The sequence below is a fragment of the Solanum stenotomum genome, chromosome 2 (genome assembly GCF_019186545.1).
Source record: "Solanum stenotomum isolate F172 chromosome 2, ASM1918654v1, whole genome shotgun sequence".
Classification (NCBI taxonomy): domain Eukaryota; kingdom Viridiplantae; phylum Streptophyta; class Magnoliopsida; order Solanales; family Solanaceae; genus Solanum; species Solanum stenotomum.
In genome coordinates this window covers 10149581-10176292 of record NC_064283.1, presented here as the reverse complement: position 1 = coordinate 10176292, position 26712 = coordinate 10149581, and the positions used below count along the sequence as shown (strand labels likewise).

At 32.1% G+C, this 26712-nt stretch overlaps 2 protein-coding genes across 2 annotated transcripts; one reads left to right on the top strand and one right to left on the bottom strand.

The window, feature by feature from the left end:
* The first annotated feature begins 12365 nt into the window (after positions 1-12365).
* LOC125855320 (protein PIGMENT DEFECTIVE 338, chloroplastic) lies at positions 12366-19272 on the top strand. Its single transcript, XM_049535034.1, has 8 exons — positions 12366-13285; positions 14475-14549; positions 14631-14702; positions 15219-15299; positions 15530-15627; positions 16813-16938; positions 18750-18798; positions 18966-19272. The coding sequence occupies exons 1-8, from the start codon at positions 12422-12424 to the stop codon at positions 19143-19145; spliced, it is 1545 nt and encodes a 514-aa protein (XP_049390991.1). The 5' UTR covers positions 12366-12421; the 3' UTR covers positions 19146-19272.
* Positions 19273-23506: 4234 nt separating this feature from the next.
* LOC125855670 (uncharacterized) lies at positions 23507-26463 on the bottom strand. The gene is made up of 3 exons (XM_049535417.1): positions 25135-26463; positions 24599-24891; positions 23507-24158 (listed from the first exon to the last, which is right to left on the bottom strand). The coding sequence occupies exons 1-3, from the start codon at positions 26461-26463 to the stop codon at positions 23507-23509; spliced, it is 2274 nt and encodes a 757-aa protein (XP_049391374.1).
* Positions 26464-26712: the final 249 nt, after the last annotated feature.

Here is a 26712-nt window from a genome sequence, read left to right as displayed (position 1 = left end):
TTTTATAAGTATTAATTATTCATTGAAGGAGATTCAGTCAAATCTTAACTTGGAGAAGTTTTGATAATCATGACTACCAGGCATTTCTAATTGTTTGGCATAAGTCATTTGATAGTTAGAGTAGAAACAAGTTACATATGTATTAATTTTCGTATGACTTATACAATATTCGGTAGGTAACTAGGAAATAAGTTATTTGTGTATAAAATTAATACGATGTTTGGTTGACAATTTAGAAATCCACATAACTAATACATGTATAAAATATGAAGGAATCCATATATTATGTTATGCAGGATAGAAAGTGAAATAACTAATACATGTATATATATATATAACTAAGACATAGATTCACTCATAACTAATCTCTACATACACAACTCAAATCAGCTACCAAACCACCTTTTAAGTTTTATAGCCATTTGCCTACATTATATATAAATTAAATTTGTTGTTGATATTGATGAATTGCATCATGTCCCCCTAATTATTTTTAGATTTGGCATTTATCAATGCTAATAATAAATTAAAATAATCACAAGTACTCAAGTTGGACTTTTCAAGTGAAAATTAAATTTAAGAACAAAAATCTATGATATACAGATAATGGCCACATGTTACTCTCAAATATCATTAGATTTATTTTGATGACTCTATCTATCAGAAGAATATATTCTTATTCTTGTTTCCCCATTATTCGAAATTAATTAATTTATGATAAGTACAAGGAATTAATTTAATTAGTTTATCACATGCTCATGATGATTATCTCAACTAATATCGCTATACGTGTGTATAGTATAGTGATTGACTAACTAATTATATTGCACTAATTGTATTAAAGATTAGTTTTGTCCTATCTTAAAATTAGTAATTAATTTAAGGCCGACAAACCGAACCTATGACATGAAATAGGAGGGAAAAAAGGAAGCAATTTAATATATTAATCAATAATATATTTAAGTTATATATAGTGGCAGCAATTTTTTTTTTAAAAAAAAAACTACATTAATAGCAGAATTCAACCGACTATTTATAACCTACAAGGGCGATTTCAAAATTTAAAGTTGATAAAGGTTTTATAGTAACTTTAAATTCTGAACTCTCTCTTGACTCTTGCTATGGTAACTCATCTTGTTTAATCAAATATCTTTACATGATTAATAATGGATGTTTTAATATAAATATAAAATTTAAACAAAAGTTATCGATTTCATATGAATCCATACGCATAAGACTAACAACTCGTTATCATCTTATTTTTTGAGTTATCGTATTAGTCGTGATTAACATGATATAGAAGTCACAATTTCAACAAAACTCCTTAATTTCAACTTGAACATATATTATGCATGTATCTATAAATGTGAAAAATGATTATAAATAAAGGTTAAATATATTTATATTCTAGAACAACTTATATTTTAAACCTAGCACATGTGATATCTTAAATTTCGAATTTGTCACAACATATCAAACTACAATTAGAAGATACATGTTATTTTAACAATTGGTGACATCTTTTAATATAAGTGGACTAATTTGATTAGTGGAAATCATAGTATTAAGTTTGTGGAACATTGCATGTGCTATATAGTCAATGATTGTGAATTTTGTCATATAATTACTTCCAGATCATACCTAAACAGTACCAGTTGGAAGTCTTAATTAATCTTATTCTTCAACTAATTTACTTATGTTTCTACTTTTCATTTATTAAGAAAAATATAGTGATTTTAGTAATTACTGTTAATTAGTGATGACATTAGGATTTTCACTAACAAAATTTAAAATATAGAGCATAGAAATAAATAGATAAAATTAAGTCAAGAAAATTCAATATTAACTGCATATTATATAAATAATTAATTTTTTAAACTATAGTTTCTCCTATATAATTAGTTTTATTCAATAAGGGTTATCTTTCATCTTTAATCCGATGTTTTGAGCTTGAATAACATTTTATGTAGAATTACTTCTGTGTAGGAGCATTTTAATCTCCAACGTAAAAAAAAAATTAAATGTGAATTCAAATTTAATCGGGTGCAGTTACTAAACGTTTAAGGTGACGAGATGGAAAATCAAAATTGAATAGTAGACCTTTGACAGTGATAATGAACTTTTTTATAATTTTCTCTTGGATAAGCTAATTAAGTATGATGATGAAAACTGTAGACAAAACCACATTGACGTTTTAATAGGAACTTGTGTTGTTGGGACAAGTGGCCGTTTGGATGAATTTTTTATTTTATTTTATTTATCAAATGCACTTCTAAAATGTTGTCTTACATCTGCATTAATTAAATTAATGGTAGCAAATTGAATAATGGCCAATTAGGTGAATGGAACATAAATTTTCAAAAAAAAAGTAATTTAATTAAAATATGAAAAATTAAATTACTAAATTCTTGATTTGGAGCTCGATTTTTGCTTGTTTTTAATGGATTTTTCAAGCACGAACACCTCTTGGCTTGTAGAACTGGATTTTCAATTAAAAATCTCATTTTAACCTTTTGATTTCAGAAATGATTTTTAGACTATTTTACCTTCGATTTCAAACCCTATCAATATGGGTATTATTGGGCTCCTTTTGATGAATTATTTTCATTCTTGATAGTTGAGCATCGTTCCGGTGATTGTGTGGTTGAGTAAGTGTTCCAATAGAGTTGTTCGAGTGAAGTTTCGGCCTTCGAGGTAGGTTTGACTATCCCTCTTTTAGACTGAGATGAGTAAGTGATTTTTCTAATTAGGGAGTCAACTGTGGAATGAGTTGTAGTATGTGATTTAGAGGTTGTTAAGTGTTGACACTCTTGTTTAGTCTGTGTGATGCATATTTGTGATGTTTAGCCTATGTGGAGGCTCGTGTGAAACCGATAATTATTGTTGAAAACTTGTGATATGTGAGTAATTGCCTGAGCAAAGGGAGGTGTGACTTACCCATTATATTTGACATTGAGATGCCCGGGTTAGGGGCTTGAGTTAATGTTTGATCATCTTAATTCAGAATCTCATCATGAGACCTAAGTATGCCATTCTCTTCGTCAAGAAAGATCGGGCAACATAGAAGCAACTTAGGTCTCTTTTTGTTTTTGAAAAAGGGAACTAAGGCAACTTTTAAGTGCATGCAAAATGAAAGAAATGTTTTTCTAAGTGGTAAAGACCAATTTTAAATGGATTCCTCCACTGTCTCTATCATTTGAGGTGTGTTTCATGACTTGTTGAGTTTGACAACTTTATACTATTTAAAATCCTTGATGAATTGATTATGTCTTTGTGTTATATGTGTTGTGATGCATTCATCCTTGATGAATTGATTTGTATCAAAGTGAATATATATTAAGAGGAGAGAGGCGAGCGAGATCAAGAGAGTAAGGAGAGATGGTTGTATTTTGTATTTATTTTGCATTGTATTATGTGTTTATTTTGTACCAATTGTATTCAAAATACAACAAATTGTATTTTATATTTATTTTGCACTGTGTTCTATATTTATTTTGTATCAATTGTAATCTAAATACAACGAATACAATTGTATTCATCCTCTCTTTGATTGGATATAAAAAAAAATTGTCAGAGAGGATGAATGCATATTCTATTCGTATGAATACAAGTACATTGATACAAAATATAAAATATAATTTTTCGAATACAATTGAAATAAAATGCAAAACTCTCACATATATTTGATTGAACACAATGATACATAATAAATTTAAGGGTATTTCTTCTTATGGGCAGGAGAGAGAAAAATGGAGAAAGAGAGAGAGAAGAGGGAAATATAGAGGATGAGAGAGAGGGAGGAGAGGCAATAGAGAGAGGAGAGGGCAGGAGAGGGGGAGGAGAAGTATTAGCTATAAAAATAATATATTTCTCTTTTTTATAATATTTTGAAACTACAACTATTTTTTTTCATAAATAAGTTGCTAAGTTTGAATAGTTTCATAATTTTGACAAAACTACATAAATGGGCCATAAAACTCAAAATAGTTACATGTTCATACCAAATTCAAAGTAATTCAAGAAATACCATCCTCTCAAAAAATATTACAGCCCATACCCCTCATTCATTAAGGCTGATAATTTTCGCTTAACTGATACTAAATCAGTATCATATATTGTATTGGTATCATTAATGCTGATTATTCCGCTTAACTAGTACTAAATCAGTATATATATATATACATTGATATCATTAAGGTTTCTTGTTCAGAAATTACTCATTAGTCAATGATACTATAAGAGTATATGTATACTATTGTGGTATCATTAAGGTTTCTTGTTCAAAAATTATTCATTAATCAATGATACTATATGGGTCGTTTGATAGAGTGTATAAGGATAATGCTAAATATGTGTATTAGTAATACTTGCATTAGCAATGCATGTATTAGTTATACTTGCATTAATTATACATAGATTATTTTAATGTATTGTTGGTTTGATGCATTAAAAATAAAATGTATTGCATTAAAAAAATTATTTACAAAGATACCCTTCACTTTTATGGTGGAAAAGATGTAAAAAAGATTTTGAGGAGCAATTGAGTCTTTTATCATGTTAATGCATGCATTAAAACTATTGCATTGCTAATTCCTAGAAATTCATGGTATTAGCAATGCACACCTTAATACACAATAGAGTGTATAACTAATGCAAGTATTAGTTATACATAGTTTGAAAAAGAGTACCAAACAAGGTACTAGTAATACACGAGGTTAATACATGCATTATTGTTTCTTATACACTCTATCAAACGACCCCTTAAGAGTATATGTATATTGTTGTGGTATCATTAAAGTTTCTTGTTCAAAAATTAATCATTAGTCAAAGATACTATAAGAGTATATATAGAAATTACTCATAAGTCAATGATACTATAAGAGTATATATATACTCTTATAGTATCATTGACTAATGAGTAATTTCTGAGCAAGAAACCTTAATGATAACAATACAATATATATACTGATTTAGTATTAATTAAGCGAAATTACGAGCCTTAATGATACCAATAAAGTATATGATACTGATTTAGTATCAGTTAAGCGAAATTAGTTGGGGTATATAGTGTAATTATTTAGTGGGGTATGAATATAAAGGGGTATATTTTGTAATTATTTTGCTTTTATGGGGTATTTTCTTAGTTTCCCCTCGATAATTTTGGCATAGCATAACACCCTATAGACTAAATTAGCATATAACTAGCCCATTTTTAATTTTTTAGCAAGAAAAAGACTTTGTTTTATTTATTTGGCATTCAATAGTTATTTTTCTTTTTCTTAAAAAATGTATTTTTGTTCTCCTTATTTTTCTCTACACACACGTTTGATTGTTGCTTTTTTTTTCTTGAAAGAAAAAAATTATTGTTTTATTTTCCCTATTTTATCTCTTCTTTTATTTTGTCAACCGTTTTAAAATAGAATTCTTCTCTTTTTTGTCTTCTTTTTCTCTTTCTAGAATTCTTTTCATACGTATATTCGATTCTCTCCCTAATTTTTAATTATTCTCCTTAATTCAATATATTTTTTCATGGATACTTCTAAAAATCATCTTTTATATATAATCTTGTTCTTGTCCAATTAATTGTTGAATTTCATGATTTGTGGAATTGAAGTTTTTTCAATTTTGTTTTTGCAAAAATTTAGGTTATTCAACCTTTTTTGTTTTCATTCTAAAATCCTTGTCATATATATATTTGCTTCTCTTCTAAATTTTCTCTTATTCTCCTTAATTCACCATGTCTATGCAAATCAGATATAACTTATTTTTATCGATGATCCTTCCAAAAATTTCTTTTAATATATAATTATGTAGCATTTCTTGCCCTGTTAATTTTGAAATTTTGTGATTTGTGGATCTAAAGTTTTTAAAAAAAATTTTTGGCGAAAATTCAGGTTATAGTATTTTGAAATTTTTGTTCTCAATTTCATGGGTAAGAAAGATTCTCGTAAGATCCTTGTAAAGAATCCGAATGTTGATTTTGATGAATACAACCCAATGTATACCAATGAATTCCAATCTCAATTTAAATTAAAGTATACACGTTTATTATGTGAATACAAATCAATGAATACACAGATGAATACGAACCAATGTATACATGGTGCAGTTACCGTATACATAAACAAAATCACATGTACAATTAATGAATAAAATTTAATTTATATATGTTGTTACAATCCGGTCTCGAAAACTAAGGTTTCGAAACCAATTTTCGCAACTTTGGCTATTTTTGTTAAGTTTTGGAAAAAATTGTAATTTGGAAGTCGCCACTTAATTTTTAGGAAAACTAAGTAAACTAATTTAAAAGGGGTTTTTTGAAAGAAAACATTTAAATAAACCAGAGTCGGGTAAGGGTTCAAATAATTCTCTAAGGAAGGGTTTAGGCATCTTGGAGAATCCACTAACACGCGGTTGACCGACGAATTTAAATATTTTGGCTAACTTATAAAAATCTTATTTGAAACTTAGAGAAAATCTTTTTGATATTTCTAAAAAAATCTCAAGAATAATCTTAACTTTAACTTTTATCCATTGTCGAGTTTTTGAGCTATACAATTAATTCAAAAACTCATAAACAATGGATTAAAGCTTTTCAATAACTATGAAAGAACATGAAAGGTTCTTAAGTTATTCTACTAAGCTTAAACTGTTTAACTTAAAAGGAGTTTTGAAAAGTTAAATACTTAAGGTAAACAAATAATGAAATAGAAGAGTCATTAAAAAACTTCCGAGGATTCATCTAAGTTAGATAAAAAGTTAATTCACAATCAATAAATAAACAAATAATAAGAGAAAGAAAGGACATAAAACATGTCTCCAAATCAAGCCACTAGACTTAATGCTCGAACCACTTTGTCGCTTCTACTCAAATCGGACCTTTAAGTCCTATATCCCAAAAAATTTAGCCTTTTGGGGCCTGCTGCTACTGCTGCAAATTGGACTTATTAAAGTTCAAAAATTTCCAATTTTAGTCCCATTGGGACTGCTGCTGCTGCTGCAATTTAGTTGCTGCCACTGGTTTGGGTTTTAACCCATTAATATTAGCTTCCCTTTCATGATTCCGACGGAGGTTGACTCAAGAAGAGAAAAATGCAAGAGAGGGGAGTCCATTGGACTCGTTCGGAGAGAGTTCATGCGGAAAAGAGAAAGAAAAGAGATTAACAGTTTAATCAAAAATACAAAAATATTTAAGAAAAATGCTCCAAAAGCTCACAGTGATTAAACCAATATATATATAAGAAATAAAAGAAAAGAGCACATAATTGAAACTCAACATTCAGTGGAAAGGAAATCATGCCATAATTTGATAATGGATAAAACCTAAAAAGAGACCATACTAATACTAAAAATAATGACGAGAAAACAAGTAAAATGCCAAAACTATTTGATCAAAGGATAAAGCGATGAATAAATATATTTATGATCCACAATAAACAGTAAGCAAAACTAACATAAACCAATGACAACAACTTGTCCTAGATGGAGGCAACTAAAGACAATAAACATCCACAACTTAAATATAGCAACAAATAAACAGAAGCTTCCCAACCCCTCTATTGTCCAGTACCTCTCACTGAATAAAACCTTTGATTAAATCAAGGGGGGGTCTATGACAGATTCAGATCAAATTTAAAGATAAATAAATTTAAACTCAATTTGATTGAAGTTTTAAGCCAATTTTAATTTAGTTTATAAGAAAGACAAACAAGAAAACAGAGAGCAGGAGAATACGATATAATTTTACACCAAAATAACTCACCAAATTCAAACAAAGAATCTAAGTACAGTGAACTCATAAATTTTAGGATACATGAGATCTATGGTACGAGCTTTCGACTGAGCTTGCGTTGCAATAAACAAACTCGACTCTCTAGAAGATAGGAGAGCACAGATTCACACTAACACATTTATGCTTACAAGAGTCAACTAAGGAGACATTGATTTAACCTCAGGCATACAGGGGAAAGGGGCTAGATCGTATAATTAGCTTAAACAAAATACTCATGGTATAAATTGCATTAAAACGAGTGGCAAAATTAACACTAACCAAAATGCCAAATATTGCAAAATTAACACTAACCAAAATGCCAAATATTGAAGTCAAATCTGAACACTTTTTAGTAAACTAAATTAAGAATATACAATCACTAAAGAAAACAACGCACACTTCATATCAAATTAAGAATAGATAGTTAATACGAAGAAAAAATAAAATAAAATAAAAACTAAGGAAGACTAAATTTAACTAAGCACATAACAGAGGAATCTACTACTAATTTCAGAAGCATAAAGCTAGAGGGAGAAAAGGGAACAAGAATGTTACCTGGTTCTGGGCAGCGAATCGGACGACGAATTTTACAGAGACGATTCCACCACTACTAACTTGACCACGAACAGCAAACAAAGAATTTGGGCAGAGTCCAAGCTGGTACCTCGAGTTCACAATGAACTTGTAAAGGAGCGATGGACGACACCAAAGACACGAAGCCACGATCCTAAACGAGTTGACTTCTCTCTTCGAAGTGTATTCAAACTACTCTTTTCTTAAGCTATTCTCTATATTTTCGCTCAAAAAAAATAAAAATCCCCCCCTTGACAATGAAGAAGAAGACCCTTTATAGAGGGGGAGCTAGGGTAGATTTGGGGGGAAAAGATGAGGGTAAAATTGGAATCCCCATTTCGAAATTCCAACTTCCTCTCCAAGAACAGAAAAGTTGCTGCCTCAAGTACGAAAATCTCCAATTTCCCAACAAACTCCAACGGCTAAACAACAAGGGCCGTTCGATGTTGAGGCGAGGACAAAGGGACGAGGAGATTACTCCACCTGGCTGCGAAGGACGAAGCTGCCTGTTAGGATCGGCGCTGGAACAGTACTACGTGTACTATTTGTTGGGAGTGATTGGAGAAGACGATAGGGAAGAGCAATGTATTGTTGTACGTCTACTGCCGCTACCGCTTTCCGTGTATTTCGCCGTTTGGAATCGTGAGCTGTTCCGTGTCATTTGACGCCGTGAAGAGTCGTTGTTAGTGTTTGGAGACATTGCTTTTTTGCTTGTGAGCTACTGCTTCTGGGTCTTCTTTGTGGAATGAGGAATGGGCTGGGTTGGGGTAATTGAGATGGGCTATTTGGAGAGGAAAAGAGGTGGGCAGCCCAAAAAAAATGTTTTTCTCAAGGGAAAAGGGCTGGGAATTTAAAAATGGGTCAAGTATTTGCTGATTTTGCTAAGTTTAGAGGCTCAATTGAATTAAAAGAAATTCAAGAGGGAATAGGTCCCTTGGTTCACATTTTCACCAAATTCGAATTGTTAGTTTAAATATGATAAAATGGAAACGAGATAAATTATGAATCTAATTAATTATTTAGGCTTCTTAACTTCGACAACACAAAATAATTATTTTGAAAAGAAAGATCTTTATTGAATTGTGATCAGTTTTAAAGGAAACAAGATGAAAACTTACTTAAAACTCCATTTTTGGTAAAACGATTTACTAATTATTTATTCAAATTTAAAAATTATATAAATCTATATATTTTAAGTATATAGAGATATATTTTATAGTAAAAATAAAAAATTACTTTGAAAATGATATCAAAAGCATTTTTGATCTTTTCCAAAACAATTACTTCAAATTGTTCGAAATTGAAGAAGCTTGAAAATTAATTAAAGTGGGGACGGTCAAAATTGGGTGTCAACATATGTATCATATTAATCTCATTCTTGTATTCATTATAGTAATACGCATAATTGATGGTAATATTCTTATGTATACAATATAAAGTTTATTACCTCAATAAAATTTACACGTCTATTTTTATGAATATTTTTTGTGTATACATATATATTTTTTGATGTATACATTATGTAATTGCAACTTTAATTGTTGTATAATTTATGCACATATATTATTACAGTTTCTAATTAAATGTCATTTAATATTATTTGATTAATTATTGTCAATTATGTGATAATTAATACACGTTAGAGCATTAATAATACATTTTCTTACATTAAAAGTAGTTACAATCTTTTAATAAGTTATTAAAAGAATTTTAAAAAATTCATTCCTTAAAAGTTGTGTAACTTTTTTTTAATGGGTTAATCAATATAAATAAATATATATATTTCACTTCTTAAAAGTAGGCAATCGATTTTTTAATAAACTAATTATTGTTGATTGGTAAAAAAAAAATAATCATAAAATTACAATCAAATATATCTTTATGTTTCTGTAAATTGTGTTAATATATTTTTTTTTTGAATAGACGGTTAAATAAAGTTGAGTTTGAGAATTTAAAGAAATGAAAAGCTAACTTCCTTAATTATAGGAGTTAAAAACAAGGAAGAAAAAATAATCTCACATCTCCTTAATTAATGCTGGTTCGTTGCACATGATCAAAAGAAAAAAACTATAAAAAGTTGGTTTTATTTCTTTTAGACTAATACGTGCTAATTTCTTTTTGGAAAAATTAGCAATTAAGTCATAATACCTAACATAATTAGTCAAAACAACAACACTTTAAAATATTTATTTAAAATGTCAGACTAACATATTTTTAGAAAATAATATGTATTCAGATTTTATTATATAAAATTAATTTTATTTATGAAAACAGTCCTATTGGACGAAATTCTAAACCAATAACTGTTTAAAATGAAAAAAAAAATTAAACCAATACCCATTAACCTTCCTTCTTCACCTTTCACATTTCTACCCCCACCTTTCACGTTTCCAGATTCTCTTTCTTCAAGGTGCTCACATATTGTTCATCAAAATATATATTTTAATTCAAGAATTTTTCTCGATTGTTAAACGAAATCTCTTTATTAATTCAAGAGATTTCTCGATTGGCAAGGTAATTTCCATTATTTAGTTAGATTTATTTTGATTTGTTGTTTAAAATCACCGATTATGGTGTATATTCCAGATTCTATATATTACGGATTTCCAGTCAATTTTTAAAATTTTTATGTGATTTTGTTTAGATATTCATCAAATATATATGTATTTCAGATTTTTATTCTTTTAAACAATTTTTTTTGTGATTTTCTTTTAATTTTTCAGATTTTATAGAATCTAGAAATTTATTTATATGTTTATTTTGTTTGATATTTAATACATATATTTTGATAATATCAAAATTTTCTTTTAGGGTTTTAGATTCTGTGGAAAGCATCTGATTGTCTACAATGACGAAATCAATTAGAATTTTATTGGTATTCATTTTTTCATTTGAAATACAAAATCATACTGCAATACAACTTGATATTTGAAATACAAACTCAGTAAGACATATTTTGTATTTTATTTGGCTAAAGCAATATAATTTTGATGAATACATAATATATAAAATTGCGACGAATACATCACAAGAAGGGCAATACAAAATTATTGGTATTCATTCTGCGTTTGATATACAAAATGATATTGAAATACAACTTCATATTTGAAATAAAAACTGAGCTAGAAAATACTTTCTGCAAATTTAAAGTGAAATAATAATATAACAAAACTGGATATTGAAATATAAATACAATATATTTTGAATACAACTTATTCTATGTATTATGTATTCATCGCAACTGTATTTTTCAACATCATTTCGATTTACAACTAATTTGTATTTATATTTTGGTATATACTTCACAACTGCCTTTATTTGTGTACTTGAACTAGAATGCAAAAGAGTTGTATTCATCATAAATCAATACCAATAAGTTTTGTATTTTAAGTTAGTTATACATATCATTAGGTTTTTGAATACATTTTGGATGAACACATATTCAAAGAAGTTCAAACATTTAAATATCCAAAACAGAGGGCATTAGAAATTTTTCAAACACTTCCACTCATATGAGATATAAAATACAAACTACTGTTTTCAAAAAAAAAAAAATTGAAATTCTTAAGAACAGAGGAAAAAAACGCTAGAAAGAAAAATGGAAACATATGCTCTTTCAAAAATGTAATTGATGTTAAATTTTAAACTTTTTTTACCTTTTTTGAAATTTTCTGTTCCATGATTTTCTCTATTCTGTTATTAATTATTTGTATTCTTTCAAATTAATCAAAATAAAATAAATACATAACTCAGCCCTTAACAAACTAAAATATTGACATTTTAAATAAATAGTGAAACTATTGCTAAGGAGTCCCATTAAAAGCTAAGATATTATTGTTTTGAAAATTTTCCCAATTTTTTTTAGACTATTAATTGCTAATTAATATTGGGCTATATGTTGTCAATGGTATATAATAGTTGTATGTCTGTGTCAATTCCTCCTTTCCCAATATCTTTGTGGCCCTTAGGCCCAACACTTTTTCGGCCCATTTGTTTGTCTGTCGGGTATTCAAAAAATATCAAAGGCAACTGTAAACAGATAACGAAACAAGCGGCAATTCGAGCTGATGAGCAGACATGCCACTTCTTCTTCTTCTTCCATGTAAGTCTTTCTCTATTTTCAATCCAATTTTGCCCCTCAACACTTCTGTTATTTACAACACAGCTACCCAATTCTCAGCTTTTCCCCTTTCTCACAAATACCCACTTGCTAGAACCCCAAAATCTTCCAAGAATCTCTCACTCCATTGGAATTATCGAATAAGTTTGCATACCCATGTCTCGTTTTGCTCTAAAAATGAAATCTTTGAAGAATTTAGGACTACCCAGTTGGATGAATTGCCTGAAAGTGAAGAGCTTGAATTACATAATAAGCCATATTTAAAGCAAATAGATAATGGGGTTGTCTCAGATGTAGAGGAGGAGCCGAAAAAAGTTAGTAAAGATGAAGTTTTGGAGCCATTTTATAAGTTATTTAAGCCTACAGAGTCTAATGAAGAAGAAAGTGATACAGAACAAGAGGAAGAGGTTCATCCAGTTGTAGAAGAGAGTAAGAAGGTTAGTGTAGAGTATTATGAACCGAAGCCGGGTGATTTGGTGGTAGGTGTTGTGGTTTCGGGGAATGAGAATAAGCTTGATGTGAGTGTTGGTGCTGACCTATTGGGTACCATGTTAACTAAGGATGTTTTGCCTTTGTATGACAAAGAGATGGGCTATTTGCTGTGTGATTTAGAGAAGGATGCTGAGGAGTTTTTGGTGAGAGGGAAAATGGGAATTGTGAGCTACGATGATGCAATTAGTGGGGAATCAACGCCAGGGAAGCCCGTTGTGGAACCTGGGACTGTACTTTTTGCTGAGGTTCTTGGAAGAACTCTCAGTGGTCGACCACTACTGTCAACAAGAAGACTCTTTAGACGCATTGCCTGGCATCGAGTGAGGCAGGTTCTTTTCTCACTTTCGTTCTCTTATAATATGCAATGTTGTTTAGATTTTCATCGATAGGGGACTTGATTGTTACCTAGTCCAATCAATTGGCTGCGTAAGTTGGGATTAGCTTTATGTTTTACCTTATTAATGGAACTACTAAAGTACTCTATGTTTTATTAATTGGATCTTACCAAAAATTGTTCTAGATAATTGTTATTTCCATACTATTATTTCTTCACTTGAATTGCTTAAGGTATAATCTTGCCCTGCAATTTCATTTTGGAGATATTAGAAACTTGTTAGAAAATGTACTTAAAGCTTAAAATTAGATCACTCTGTCCATTCAGAGAACGATTATACTTTGATCTGTATTGCTTAGTTGTCCTTTTTGTTAAACTGGTAACTCGAGGAGGCACGTATTATTCGTTCAGGAATTGTTTTTCCTTAACAACTATTACAAAAGGTCATGTATTATTCTCCAAAGTTTTGAGCCTGAGTAGTTATCAATCAGTCAACTTTGCCTCTATTCCAAATTGGTTGAGGTTGATTATGATATAATGCTCTGTATCCATTGCGCTCTATTCAGGTCCATTGCATTCCTATAGTAAATAGAGCCATAAACTCTATGAATGTTCTAAATGTTGTTAAAACTTAAATCTGGTTCTAAACATATGCTATTGATAATATTATTCCTCAGAAGCACTAAATGTCATCATCATATATTCTTTATTTCTAAATTTGGGACCTGAAACTCAGCACATTTTTCCTATTCACCAATCTCTAATAGTTTTTGATTTTAGATTGTGAATTGGGAGAATATTTTTGGATACCGTCGTTTGAACATCTTGAGTTGCTCTATCATTGATCTGTTTGCATGTGCAACTTATGCTGATAAATAATATAGCTCTAGGAAAATTGGTTCCAGTTATATTTTGAACAAAAAATGGGGTGGTGGAAGACCAAACATAAGGGGAGGGATGATGAGAAAATATAGAAATTGAAGGATGAGTGAGCTCTGAGAGAGAAGATATAAAAATACGTACTATTGCTATGAATGATTGAGGAAGTTCTGTGTCACAAAGTACTGGCTCAAATTTGATGATACTACTTAGTTCTCAGTTCTTTTAGGTGTTTCTATTCTAGGTCGTTTTTATCCTAGTTTATTAGCACAATAACTTAGCATTTTAACTAATTTATGCCACAGATTAAACAACTAAATGAACCTATTGAGGTGAAGATAACAGAGTGGAATACTGGTGGTCTTCTTACAAGAATAGAGGTAATCCAGTCACCCCTTTCCTCCATGACTCCACTGCAGTTCTACTTCTCGGTGCTAAACAGGTTGAATGTTGTTATGCAGGGCTTAAGGGCTTTTCTTCCAAAGGCTGAATTGATGAACAGAGTTAATAGCTACACCGAGCTGAAGGAAAATGTAAGTTGGAACCTTTAAGTGTTCACCAATCGCAATTCTTATGTTCCTCGCATTTAATTTACATCTGTATCTTTGGACTTCATTATGAATTTCTTCTTCTGCATTTAAAACAAGCGACATTCTATCCTCTCTCACAATTTAACAACTAAAATAAAGTGCTTGGAAGTGCTGCCTTTTTTGGTAGCAAATGAAATCACATTTATTAAGTTGTAACAATAGATATGTTGGAAGCACTGCGACTGAATCTGTTGCTGCCCACATTCTTCTAAAGCTCACTGTGTGCATACCAAATGGTAAGTGGCAAAGTGCTGCTTCTTTGGTATCTTTCCCAAAAATATAAGATTGTTATACAAATGAAAAAATAAAAGGGAAAGTGCAAAGTTTTGGTGACCAAAATGTGCTCTGCTCTATGTAAACATTTCGTGAAATCTCCACAATGTGCGTCTTCTGCTCCCATGTGACATGGATTGCTTTTATATATTGCCTGCTTAATATATCTTATTTTTGTTATTTCAGGTGGGGCGTCGAATTAATGTGCTTATTACCAGAATAAATGAAGAAACTAATGACTTAATACTAAGTGAGAAGGAAGCTTGGGTTAGTTCTTGTCACCACGACACCCCAGTTTCTTGTGTATAATGATTTCGTGTATTTTTCTATTTATGCTTTTTATCCCATTTTTCTTTTACTTGGAGAGGGTTCCTTTTTTCTGTTGCCTTTTCTCTATCAAGGTTCCCCCTCTCAAATTATTTATGGTTTGAGAACCTCTCTAGATTATTTTCTTTTCTTACTTTATTTCTTTTCATCTTGAATGTTGGATTCCACAGCAAATGTTAAATCTGCAAGAGGGCACCCTTGTGGAAGGAACAGTGAAAAAACTTTTTCCCTTTGGCGCACAGATACGGCTTGGTGAAACAAATCGAAGGTAATTTGCATTACTCTTCCCACAGAAAGAAGTCGGACTTAGCTGTGGTTAGTACTTCCACGTAAAATTAAGAAACTTAATGACTCTGATCTAGGATAACTTTGAACTTTTGCGGTTGGAGCATGGAAGCAAAATGTGATTGACATTTCTTTTCTCTTTTTTATGCACAAATACGTAAATGCAGTGATGTAGAGTTATAGAGTAATACAAACCACTATAGTTGTTCAATATCATATAGAAATTATATCGTTTCAAGGGAAAAGGTCCAAATATTGCCCCTGTACCACCTGAAATTGCTCAATTTATCCCTCCATTACACTTTTGGTCCATTCCTACCTTATTGTTAGCAAATCGTCTCATACTTACTCTTTCCATTAACAGAAGCTCCAGTGTGAAATTGTTGAACTCCACGTGTCCAATTCTTTGAGAAAAAATGTTCAAATTTACCCTTTAACTATGACTAAAGTTCAAAATTACCATTAGGTTGTATCTCCGTTTAAGGTCAAGGATAAAATGAGACTTTTTCCTAGCTGTGAGGCAATATTGGGCCAAATGTTTAACGGAGGACAAAGTTTCTTGATTCTAGATAATACAGGAGCACATTTGACCCTTCCCTTGTTTCAATTAAGAGAAACTATTCATTCTATCTTGCAATTAAAAAAAAGAGAACTTTTTTTGTTTGGTGTTTTGAATCTTATATGCTCATTATTCTTTCAATCGATCGAGGTGTGGCCTTGGTTCTTAATGATAAATTTGACAAAAACTAGTAGGATAATATCTTCGGTGTGCTTCACTTTCTGTTGAGTTTATCTGTATTTTCTGATAGTAAAATTTGTGGGATTGCCTTATTTTGTCACAGATCTATACTTGTATTGGATTATTATATCTATTTCTGTTGTGCCCTTACGATGGAACTCTGGATGCATCATGCATGTGCATATGTTTAAGAAGCAGGAGAGGTGACAGTCTAGCTACTGTGCAATTCAATATAAATATCATTTATGATTGTTGCCCGGATACTTTATGGTGCCATTCAGGTGTTTTAGTTCATGAGATATGTTTAGGTAGTAAGAGGAGATAAAGTTTTGTACATTCTTGGACTAAAGCGAGCCATGCTCCTTGTTCCACCAGAAAAAGAAAGTAACTTGTTCAAATTTTTATACGGTTTTTCTTTTCAATTCTCAGTGGCTTGCTACACATCTCAAATGTCACCCAAGCCAAGGTTACTTCCATGAGTAACTTGTTAGCAGTTGATGAGAAGGTGAAAGTTATGGTTGTGAAGTCAATGTTTCCTGACAAAATATCTCTCAGGTATGTGGTAGAGATAATTTGCTTGATTATGCCCTATTCAATGGTAGGGATAAAATGCACCTATATGCTGATATGAGTTGTGGCTCGAAGGATTACCTTAATACATTTTTTATGCATGCCCTACTATAGTTGTTTATGTTTCAACTTTTTGATATTTTGAAATGGAAAGTTGAACGTGTTGCTTGTAATTTCTAAATCTTCATAAACTATTTTCAGCTACCTAATTTATCCACTCCCTATTCACTTTGAAATAATATATGTTGCAAGCTGTAAGGAAATAGATTTTGGGCTTAACTCAAGTCTCAACCCCAAAATCTAGCTTATGAGGGGAGGATTGTCCTAGTCCATATAAGGAGTCCAACTTTTCCTCATCCCACCATTGTGGGACTTAACACGAGGCATCAGGATTGGACATCTGGTGCATGAACAATTTAATATGGTGGCCCAACATCAGTAAATCATAAATTGGGATTAACCTGACTCTGATAGGATGTAAAGAGATGGATCTTGGGCCTAACTCAACCCCAAATCTAGCTTACGAGGTGATCATTGCTCAAGTTCATATAAGGATTCCACTTCACCAAAAAAAAAGTCCATTATAATAAGGAGTCCAACTTTTTCCAATATCAGATGAAAGGCATACAAGTTAGTTTCCCTTACTTTGTGATTTTTTTTGGAGATCCTAGGATCTTATTTCATTCCTCCCACTTCTAGAGACCAAACTACTGTCCCTACCCCCCGACCTACAACAGGCGAAGAAATACAATGCAATGCCTTAATTCTAGTTAGTTAGGGTCGGCTATATAAGTATTCAGTGTCCATTTTGCTCCATTTGGAATGCGGCACCCCTTGAAGCCCACTACTCGGTGGCCATTATGAATCATAATCACTCTTAGCTCAAACCAGTGCTCATTTTGTACATTGGGTCGTTGAACAGCTTTCATTATTTTTAATGTCCTTTGCCAAGTAATACTCACCTAACTAGAATTAAAATTTGTAACTCAAATTTTGAACTGGGGTAAAAGCATGGGTTATAATTCTCATGTGAGTCTGACTGCGAATGGTAATGAATGTGCAAGGTAAGCCAGTTCAGGTTCAAAAACAATTTCAGAATTTCCAACTCAAGCTCCATTTTTGTCCCACTGCTAGTTCTTCAATATTGGAATTGCAAGGATGATTAATGATTAATTTCACGACTTTGATGGTCCAAATTGTGATTTTGCAACAAGACAATCATTCTTTTTATAAACTTGGTGTCCGTGTCAGCTTGTGCGCACCTCGACTAATTTCATGGCTTGCTACCTCCCACCAGTTCAGATACATGATATTTCTGTCCACCACGACTCGAACAAATTGAAAAGAAATCATTTAGTGTTTTTGCTTCTGCTGGGATTTGAACCTGAAAAAAACCTCATGGTTCTCGAACTATTTCATTAACCACGAGGCTACCACCTTTGGTGCTTGGACTAGACAATCTATAACACAATAGATCTCATATGGCTCCAAAGGTTTTACGGCATGGAACATGATATTTTATTGTTTAATTTCCAATTCCTTGTTCACGTGCTTTTCTCCTTGTAGAAGCATGTCCTACTTAGCATGTTGCTAACAAGAACTGGCTAGATATTTTTGTAGTGGTGACATGCTAAGGCTTCTGCCAATGGATTTACTATTTTCCTGCTTATTCTCAGTTCCGCTCCTCGCTTTCCACATTTATGAACTAAAATCACATCAAGGAATTGTTATCTTGATTTCCTGTAACAAGCAAATTGTTTGTCAATTTGATATCCTCTTGTTTTTGTCAAATGCAGTATTGCAAACCTTGAAAGCGAGCCAGGGTTATTTTTATCGGACAAGGAGGTTTGTCTCTCTTAAATATTGCTCACCTCATAGCTAGTTATATTCAGCCATCCTTGCTTGTATCCCTTATATTGTGTAATAACATCTTAATGCACCAGTTTAGACTCCACGTAACGTTATAGCTTACAGATTACAATTGCTTAACAATTGTACTTCCTTCACTGCAGAGAGTATTTTCTGAAGCAAAACAGATGGCGAAGAAGTTCAGACAGAACCTACCAACAGTTTCAGCAACAAAGAAACCGGAACCCCTTCCTACTGACAGGCTACCATTTGAAGATGAAGAAAATATGTATGCTAATTGGAAATGGTTCAAGTTTGAAAGGGATAATGTAAACATGGAATAATCCCCAACACTAAAAATGTATCGAACTGTATATCCTTTCGGCACGTCTTTAGGTCCTTAGATAGCATCCATGACAAAGTACCATTGTTCAAAATCCCAGTTATATTCTTTACTGAACTGAGTAATAAGTCCCATTGTTACTTAACTTTTCTTTTTGGCACAATTCTGAAGTTTCACATCCCTTTTTGATATATCATGCTTTCATAAATGGACTCTTTGTGTATGAAGTTTAATTGTTGGGCCTTCAATCAGTTGGCTAATTCATTGGCCCCAATATGCTTTGAAGTTTGAAGCAATGTGTAACCTGTTTTTTTTTCTTCAAATTCCTATAGCCCTGAGGGGTAAGGCAGCAAATGTACCCAATTGAATTATGATGGGATTTTTACACTAATAGCCGATTGGACTAACGGTTTATTTTTTTAGTTAGTATATGTAGATTATATATTAATTATGCACGGTGATACACATAATATACATCTGACAAATTATTTTTAGATTAAGCGATTGAGTGAGTGACTATTTAGGTTAATTATCTCTTGGACAATGAATTGTGAGAACACAAACTTAACCATTAATCAAATCATTTCCTTTGGCAAAAAGGTGAAATGACACTACTAATAGTACTATACACCGAGTATAATTCTACAAGTAGGATATGAAGGAGGTGAGGTGTACACATGCTTTATCTCTACCTCAAGGTAGAGAATTAGAATATTAGTTGTTTCGATCAACTCTCAACGAACTGGAAAATGACAGTACCACCCAATTGAATTATTCCAATCTATATATATTATAAAGGAGAAACATAGACAAGGTGATGTAACACCTCTCTATGGCCACCATTTGCATTTATCTTTGTTCTCCTTTTTTTGGCCTTTTAAAAAAAAATTAAATTAATTATTGTATTGTAAAAGTAATTACTTAATTTATTACAAATAAATATGTTATTAATGGATGAACATTTACAACAAAAACTCTTCACATTTTTTTTATTTGTTTGTCTCACTTTTAATCATAAAATGATAATATTTTCTTATATTTTAAGTATTTTTTAATTTATTCACAAGGAGTTATTACCCATGACTTACCTCTCTTTAATTTTAACTTTTAATAATATTCATAACTCCCATAATTTTTATGTCCATAGCCTCCAAACTTAAATTTGTAAGTTTATGATGTCTTGTGGTATTCCTCTATTTTGTCTATAAATTCATACTTAGTTTCATGAAGATTCACATTCAAGATTACATTTTCTCTTCTTCATCATATTGGTTTGTGAATGAACTAACATGTAACAAAAAAGAATTACATGAAGATAAGAAATATTTCATTCTCAAGTCTTTATTGTTTCATTTGTTCTATTTTGTCTATATAAATTCATATTTAGTTTCATGAAGATTCACATTTTAAATTATCATTTCTCTTCTTCATCATATTTGTTTGTGAATTATCTAACATGTAACAAAAAAAGAAGTACATGAAGGTAAGATATATTTCATTCTCAAGTTTTTATTTTTATTTTTATGTACTTGGACATGCTTTCTTAATATTTTGTTCATATACGTATTATATATCATTCACCAAGCAAGTAATTAAAAAAAATACCGTTGTAATTCTTAACAATGTGTTGTCAGTATGTAATTGTTCTTTCTAATAGCCAGTTTTCGGGATATAATGTAGTTTAATTATAATATTTGTTAGATTTCAAGAAATACAAATTATTTAGTATTGTTAGTACTATTGAAAAAATAATATACAAAATATATTACATATAATTTAATTTTTTTTTTCTTTTGGTATAATTATTTTTTAATTGGTACATGATATTTTTTTTTATTCAATTGGTTGTATATGATGAAGAGTTTGACATATGGAGCAAAATATGGTGGCGGATCTACTTGCAAAGGAAGATGGTAGAAAGAAAAAAATGAAGCATAATTAAAAATTATTTTTGCTAGATCTTTTTTTTTTACTCTGACTTGTATTAGTAACTTAAGCTACTTTTCCTATAAATTTTTTAATTTTGATTTGTATAAATAATTTAGCTACATGTATTGTCAATGTTAATCATTTGGTCTTTTATTATTCTACTTTTTTTTTTGTTATGAAGCACAATAAATATAATTATCTCATTTCAATAACAAAAAAAATATGATGATTAGGAGTTTTATTTTTATTATACTTGCAAAAAAGTAATTGAAAATAAAATATTAATTTCATGATGCCATTTTTTTTGCGTGTGTAACAATTTATTTTTGTCACCATTCTTTTTTGTTTGAAATGAATTTAGGGAAAAGGTAGAAGTACCTCCCTAGAGTATGACCCAAATCGCTGAGACACACCTTAACTAAATTAAGGTCTTATTACCCCCCTGAACTCATTTTTTAAAATAATTTTGTACACCATTTTGGCTTACGTGGCATCTAAATATATCTCACGCGCCTCCACAGCGTAGAGTTACGGGGTGTGCCACATAAGACAAAAGGTGTACAATATTATATATAAAATGAGTTATAGGGGGGTAATAGGACCTTAGTTTAGTTATGGTGTGTCCCTGAGATTTCGGTCTGTTGAAAGTATTAACCCAGCTATAATGACTACTGTTACATTGATAACAAGGAAGAAGGAAGAAGAAAGTAAAATGGAGAATTTGTGAAACTGTATTATCCCTTCAGACAATCCAACTATCACTATTTATACATGTCATCCACTAACTATATACGTGACTAACTAATTATATTGACAGCTAATCTACTCTAACAGATTATGTTATTCATCTTTGTATACATACGAAGCTAGCTAACAACTTAATACAATTGTCACTAATTTCTACACTCCCCCTCAAGTTGGATGGTGAAAAATGTCCAGCAACCCCAACTTGAACAACATCTCTATGTGCAATTGTTTCCCCAATGCTTTTGTGAATATATCTGCCAACTGTTCTTTGCTATCAATGTAGGAAGTTGTGATCAATCCTTCTTGTAATCTTTCCCTAATGAAGTGACAATCAATCTCTATGTGTTTAGTCATCTCATGAAACATATGATTTGAAGCTATCTGCAATGCTGCTTTATTATCACAATATAACTCCATTGGCAATTCCACATGAGCACATAGTTCCTTGAACAAACTCTGCCACTGTGGTTGCCATACTTCTATATTCAGCTTATGCTGAGCTTCTTGACATTATACTTTGCTTCTTTGACTTCCATGAAATCAGTGAATCTCCATATTTTATTTCGAAACCTGTCACTGACCTTCTTGATATCAAACATGATGCCCAGTCTGCATTACAATATGCAGTCACCTTACTTGACTTTCTGTTGCTCATTAGGAGTCCTAGTGCAGGTTGCTTCTTCATATACCTGACCACATGTAGGGCTGCCTCATAATGTGATTTTTTAGGTGCATGCATAAATTGACTCAAGTGTTGCACTGCATAAGAGATATCTGGTCTTGTCATTGCCAAGTATAATAATCTGCCTATGAGTCTTTGATACACTTTCCTGTCTTCTAGTTCTGCATTATCACCAGTAGGCTCATCATACTCCAGACTTGTCATCTTCTGATTCTGTTCTAGTGGTGTAGTATTGGACTTTCCTCCCCCTAAACCACATTCTGATATTAGCTCTAGTTCATACCTTCTCTGATTCATCATAATTCCTTTGTTGGATCTGGCAAACTCTATTCCAAGAAAGTATCTCAACTCTCCAAGGTCCTTCATCTTGAAATTGTAATTTAGGATTTCCTTAGCTTCTTGAATGAGTATTTTGTCACTCCCAGTAATTAATAAGTCATCAACATAAACAAGTATGATGACAATCCCTCTTTTATTCCTTTTTGTAAACAAAAAATAATTCAACTAGCTTTGTGTGAACCCAGATTTAACAAGGTTTATGGTAAGTTTCAGGTTCCATTGTCTACTGCCTTGTTTTAAGCCATACAGGGATTTGAGTAGCCTACAGACCTTATGCTCCCCTTGGCAATCAAAACCTGGTGGCAAAGTCATATAGACCTCCTCCAGGAGATCACATTGGAGGAACGCATTATACACATCCATCTGAAACAAAGGCCAATCAGATTGAGCAGCTATGGAAACAACAAGCCTTACAGTGACCATTTTGACAACTGGAGAAAAAGTATCATGATAGTCAAGTTCTTCCTGCTGAGTGAACCCTTAGCAACCAACCTAGCCGTATACTTTTCAACAGACCCATCAGCCTTATGTTTCACCTTATACACATTCTTGCATCCAATATGAGTTTTACCTACAGGCAGATCCACAATCTCCTAAGTGTGATTATCAGTTAGGGCAGCAATCTCTTGGTCCATAGCAGAAATCTATTAGGTATCCTGAGCAGCTTAGGTGTAAGAGAAAGGCTCAGGAATGGATGAAGAAAAAACAGTGAAGTATGCTCTATAAGATGGTGAGATGGCAAAATAGGAAAGACAATTGGAAATAGGATGAGTGGCATCAGAAAGGTTGGATTGTGTAATGTAATCAATGTGCCAAAGAGGAGGCTTTGTGACTCTAGAGGATTTCCTGACAGGAGGAGGTGATGGAGCAAGAATAGGTGTGGTAGGAATAATGAGAGTGAAAACTGATGAAGATCTAGATGGAAAGGAATTGGAAAAGGAATGATCATGAGACTCTAAAGGTACATTTAGAGGCTGAGGAAAGGCTGATGTAGAAGGAAATGTATGTGAAGAGGACATAGAATCAGGAGTTACAAATGTGGACTTGGGATGCTTGAAAGGGAATATATGTTCCCTGAAAGTGACATCCCTGCTGATGAAAAAAGTGTCTGAGGAAATATTGTATAGCCTGTACCTCTTTTGAGTGGTGGCATATCCCATGAAAATAGATGGTATAGCCTTAGAAGAGAATTTGTCAGTGTAGAGTGGCTTGATTGCATAGCAGAGGCAACCAAATACTTTAATGTAATCAAGCTTATGAGGATGACCATGAAACACCTCATAGGGTGATTTGTTTGATAAGAGTATGGATGGTAATCTGTTAATGAGAAAGGTTGCAGTAGAAACACACTCACCCCAAAATTTGAGGGGTATATGAGCCTGAAATCTAAAAGCTCTAGCCATTTCAAGAAGGTGTCTGTGCTTTCTTTCAGCAATATACCATTTTGCTGAGGTGTATGTACACAAGTACTTTGATGAATAATACCAAGAAAATTGAATAGAGAATTGCATTGAGAATTGAAAAACTTTAAACTATTATCAGTTCTTACAATCTTAACAGAAGCTGAAAACTGATTTTTAACAAGAGTAAGAAAGGAAGTAATGTGCATTATTACATCACTTTTCAATCTTAACAAGTAAATTCAAGTCATTCTAGAATGATTATCTACAATAGTGAGGAAATATCTATAACCATTGTAAGTACATTTATAGGGCCCCACATATCCATGTGAATGAGATAAAAAAATCTTTGCAAACTTCTTAGTACTATTAAGGAATGGTAATCTAGTTTGTCTAGCAAGGGGACAAATTGAACAGAATGTAGAATCTTTATTCAGAAAGTTGGAGGTGAGTAGAAGAATCTTCTGAAGAACAACAACTGGTGCATGTCCAAGTCTGATATGCCAGATGGAGGGGTCAACTTGGATAGATGATACACAAGAATGTGATTTAACAAGAACACTGACAGATGAATGTTGTTGAGTAGATGAAAGTAGGTATAATCCTTCCTTTTCTCTACCAATCCCTTTCACCTTGTCAGTGGATAGGTCCTGAAAGATACAAAAAGAAGGATAGAAAGAGACACAACAATGAAGTTCTTTAGTGAGCTTGGAAATGGACAGGAGGTTATACTCAAATTTAGGAACATGCAACACATTGTTCAACACACAATTATCAAATAGTGTTATTGTGCCAATGTGTTTGACATTTGTTGTTTGACCATTTGGAAGATGTACTTGGTTGTTAGCAGGTGGTGCATGCGATGATTTTAGCAAGGATTTTATGTTACAGACCATGTGATTGGTAGCACCAGTGTCAACCACCCAAGGAACTGTGTTTAAACCTGCAGACAAATACCTTGAAGTAAAGCATGAAGTAATGTTGTGAGGTATTCCTGCCATATTAGCCATGGCTCCTTGTAATGTAGAATTAGTGCCCAACATCCTCATAATATGATTGTATTGGTCATGAGTGAATGATGGCACCAACATAGATGCTGAAGAACTATTGCCAGACTCTATATTATCCATATGATCTGTAGTGTGATTTTGCTGATGTTTGTTCCCATACTCAGAAGAATCACCACACTGTGCATTATGCGTCTGTTGTCTTCTATTACCCCCAACCCTTTCATGACTATCACTTTGAAACCTTTGTCTTTCATCCCCAAATTGTGGCTTCCTCTCATTTCTATCTATAAGGTTCTTCTTGCCATATTTATGATCAGATGGATATCCTATCAACTTGTAGCAATACTTGGTACTATGATTCCTCATATGGCAATGTTCACAATATAGATCATTATGCTTCTTGGACTTGTTATGCTGCATAGATGATAATGCAGTGGGTTCATTAACATTCAATTGTTGTAATGGCAAAACTGAAGCAAATATTATATTGGATTGTACTCTTTGACTTTCATCTTGCATTATCATATTGTAGGCTTGATTCAAGTTAGGACTAGGAACAGTCATCAAAATATGACTACGAGATTGAGCAAATGTCTCGTTCAGTCCCATCAAAAACTGTATAAGCTTCTGCTTCTCCATATGATCTGCATACTCTCTATACTTGTCACATTCACAAGTTGGTAGTGGCACTAAAGAAATGTGTTCATCCCATAGATTTCTAAGCTTAGAGTAGTAGTCTGAAACAGTAAGAGTGCCCTGACTCATAATGCATATTTCTTGATGCAATTGATAGATCCTAATAAGGTTTCTTTTATCAAAATGCTCCTTTAGATCCTTCCATACAATATGAGCACTAGATGAGAACATGGGGCCATTTGCTAGTTCATTCGAAACAGAATTAGTGATCCATGACAAGACGAATGCATTACACCTCTCCCACTCATGTTCTAAATCCCCTAGATATTGTTCTTTTCTACATGATCCATTAACACAAGCAATTTTGTTTTTAGCTAGCAATGCTACTCTCATGGAATTACTCCAACCTGTATAATTCTCTATGCCAGTTAATTTTTGTGAAATTAGAATGCTACCTGGCGTATCTGATGGATGAAGGTACAGAGGACTTCTCAGATGAATGTCAGTGAACTTCTGAATCTGTGTGAAACTCGATGGTAATGGCGATTGTGTTGACATATCTACTGTATCTACCATTTTAAGCTAACATTTCACACAAATTGAACTCGACTACATAGAAGAGAGAAAAAATTGTCAATCGCGATTCTGATTCTTCAATTGATGATGAACAGGAAATGGATAAATCGATTGCAATTCTTCAACTGGTGATTGTATACAGTTGATTCTCCAAATCTCTTCTTAAGTGCATATCTCTGTAACAGGATGTGCTAGGCTTCAGTGGAACCGAGCTCTGATACCATGTTGAAAGTATTAACCCAGCTATAA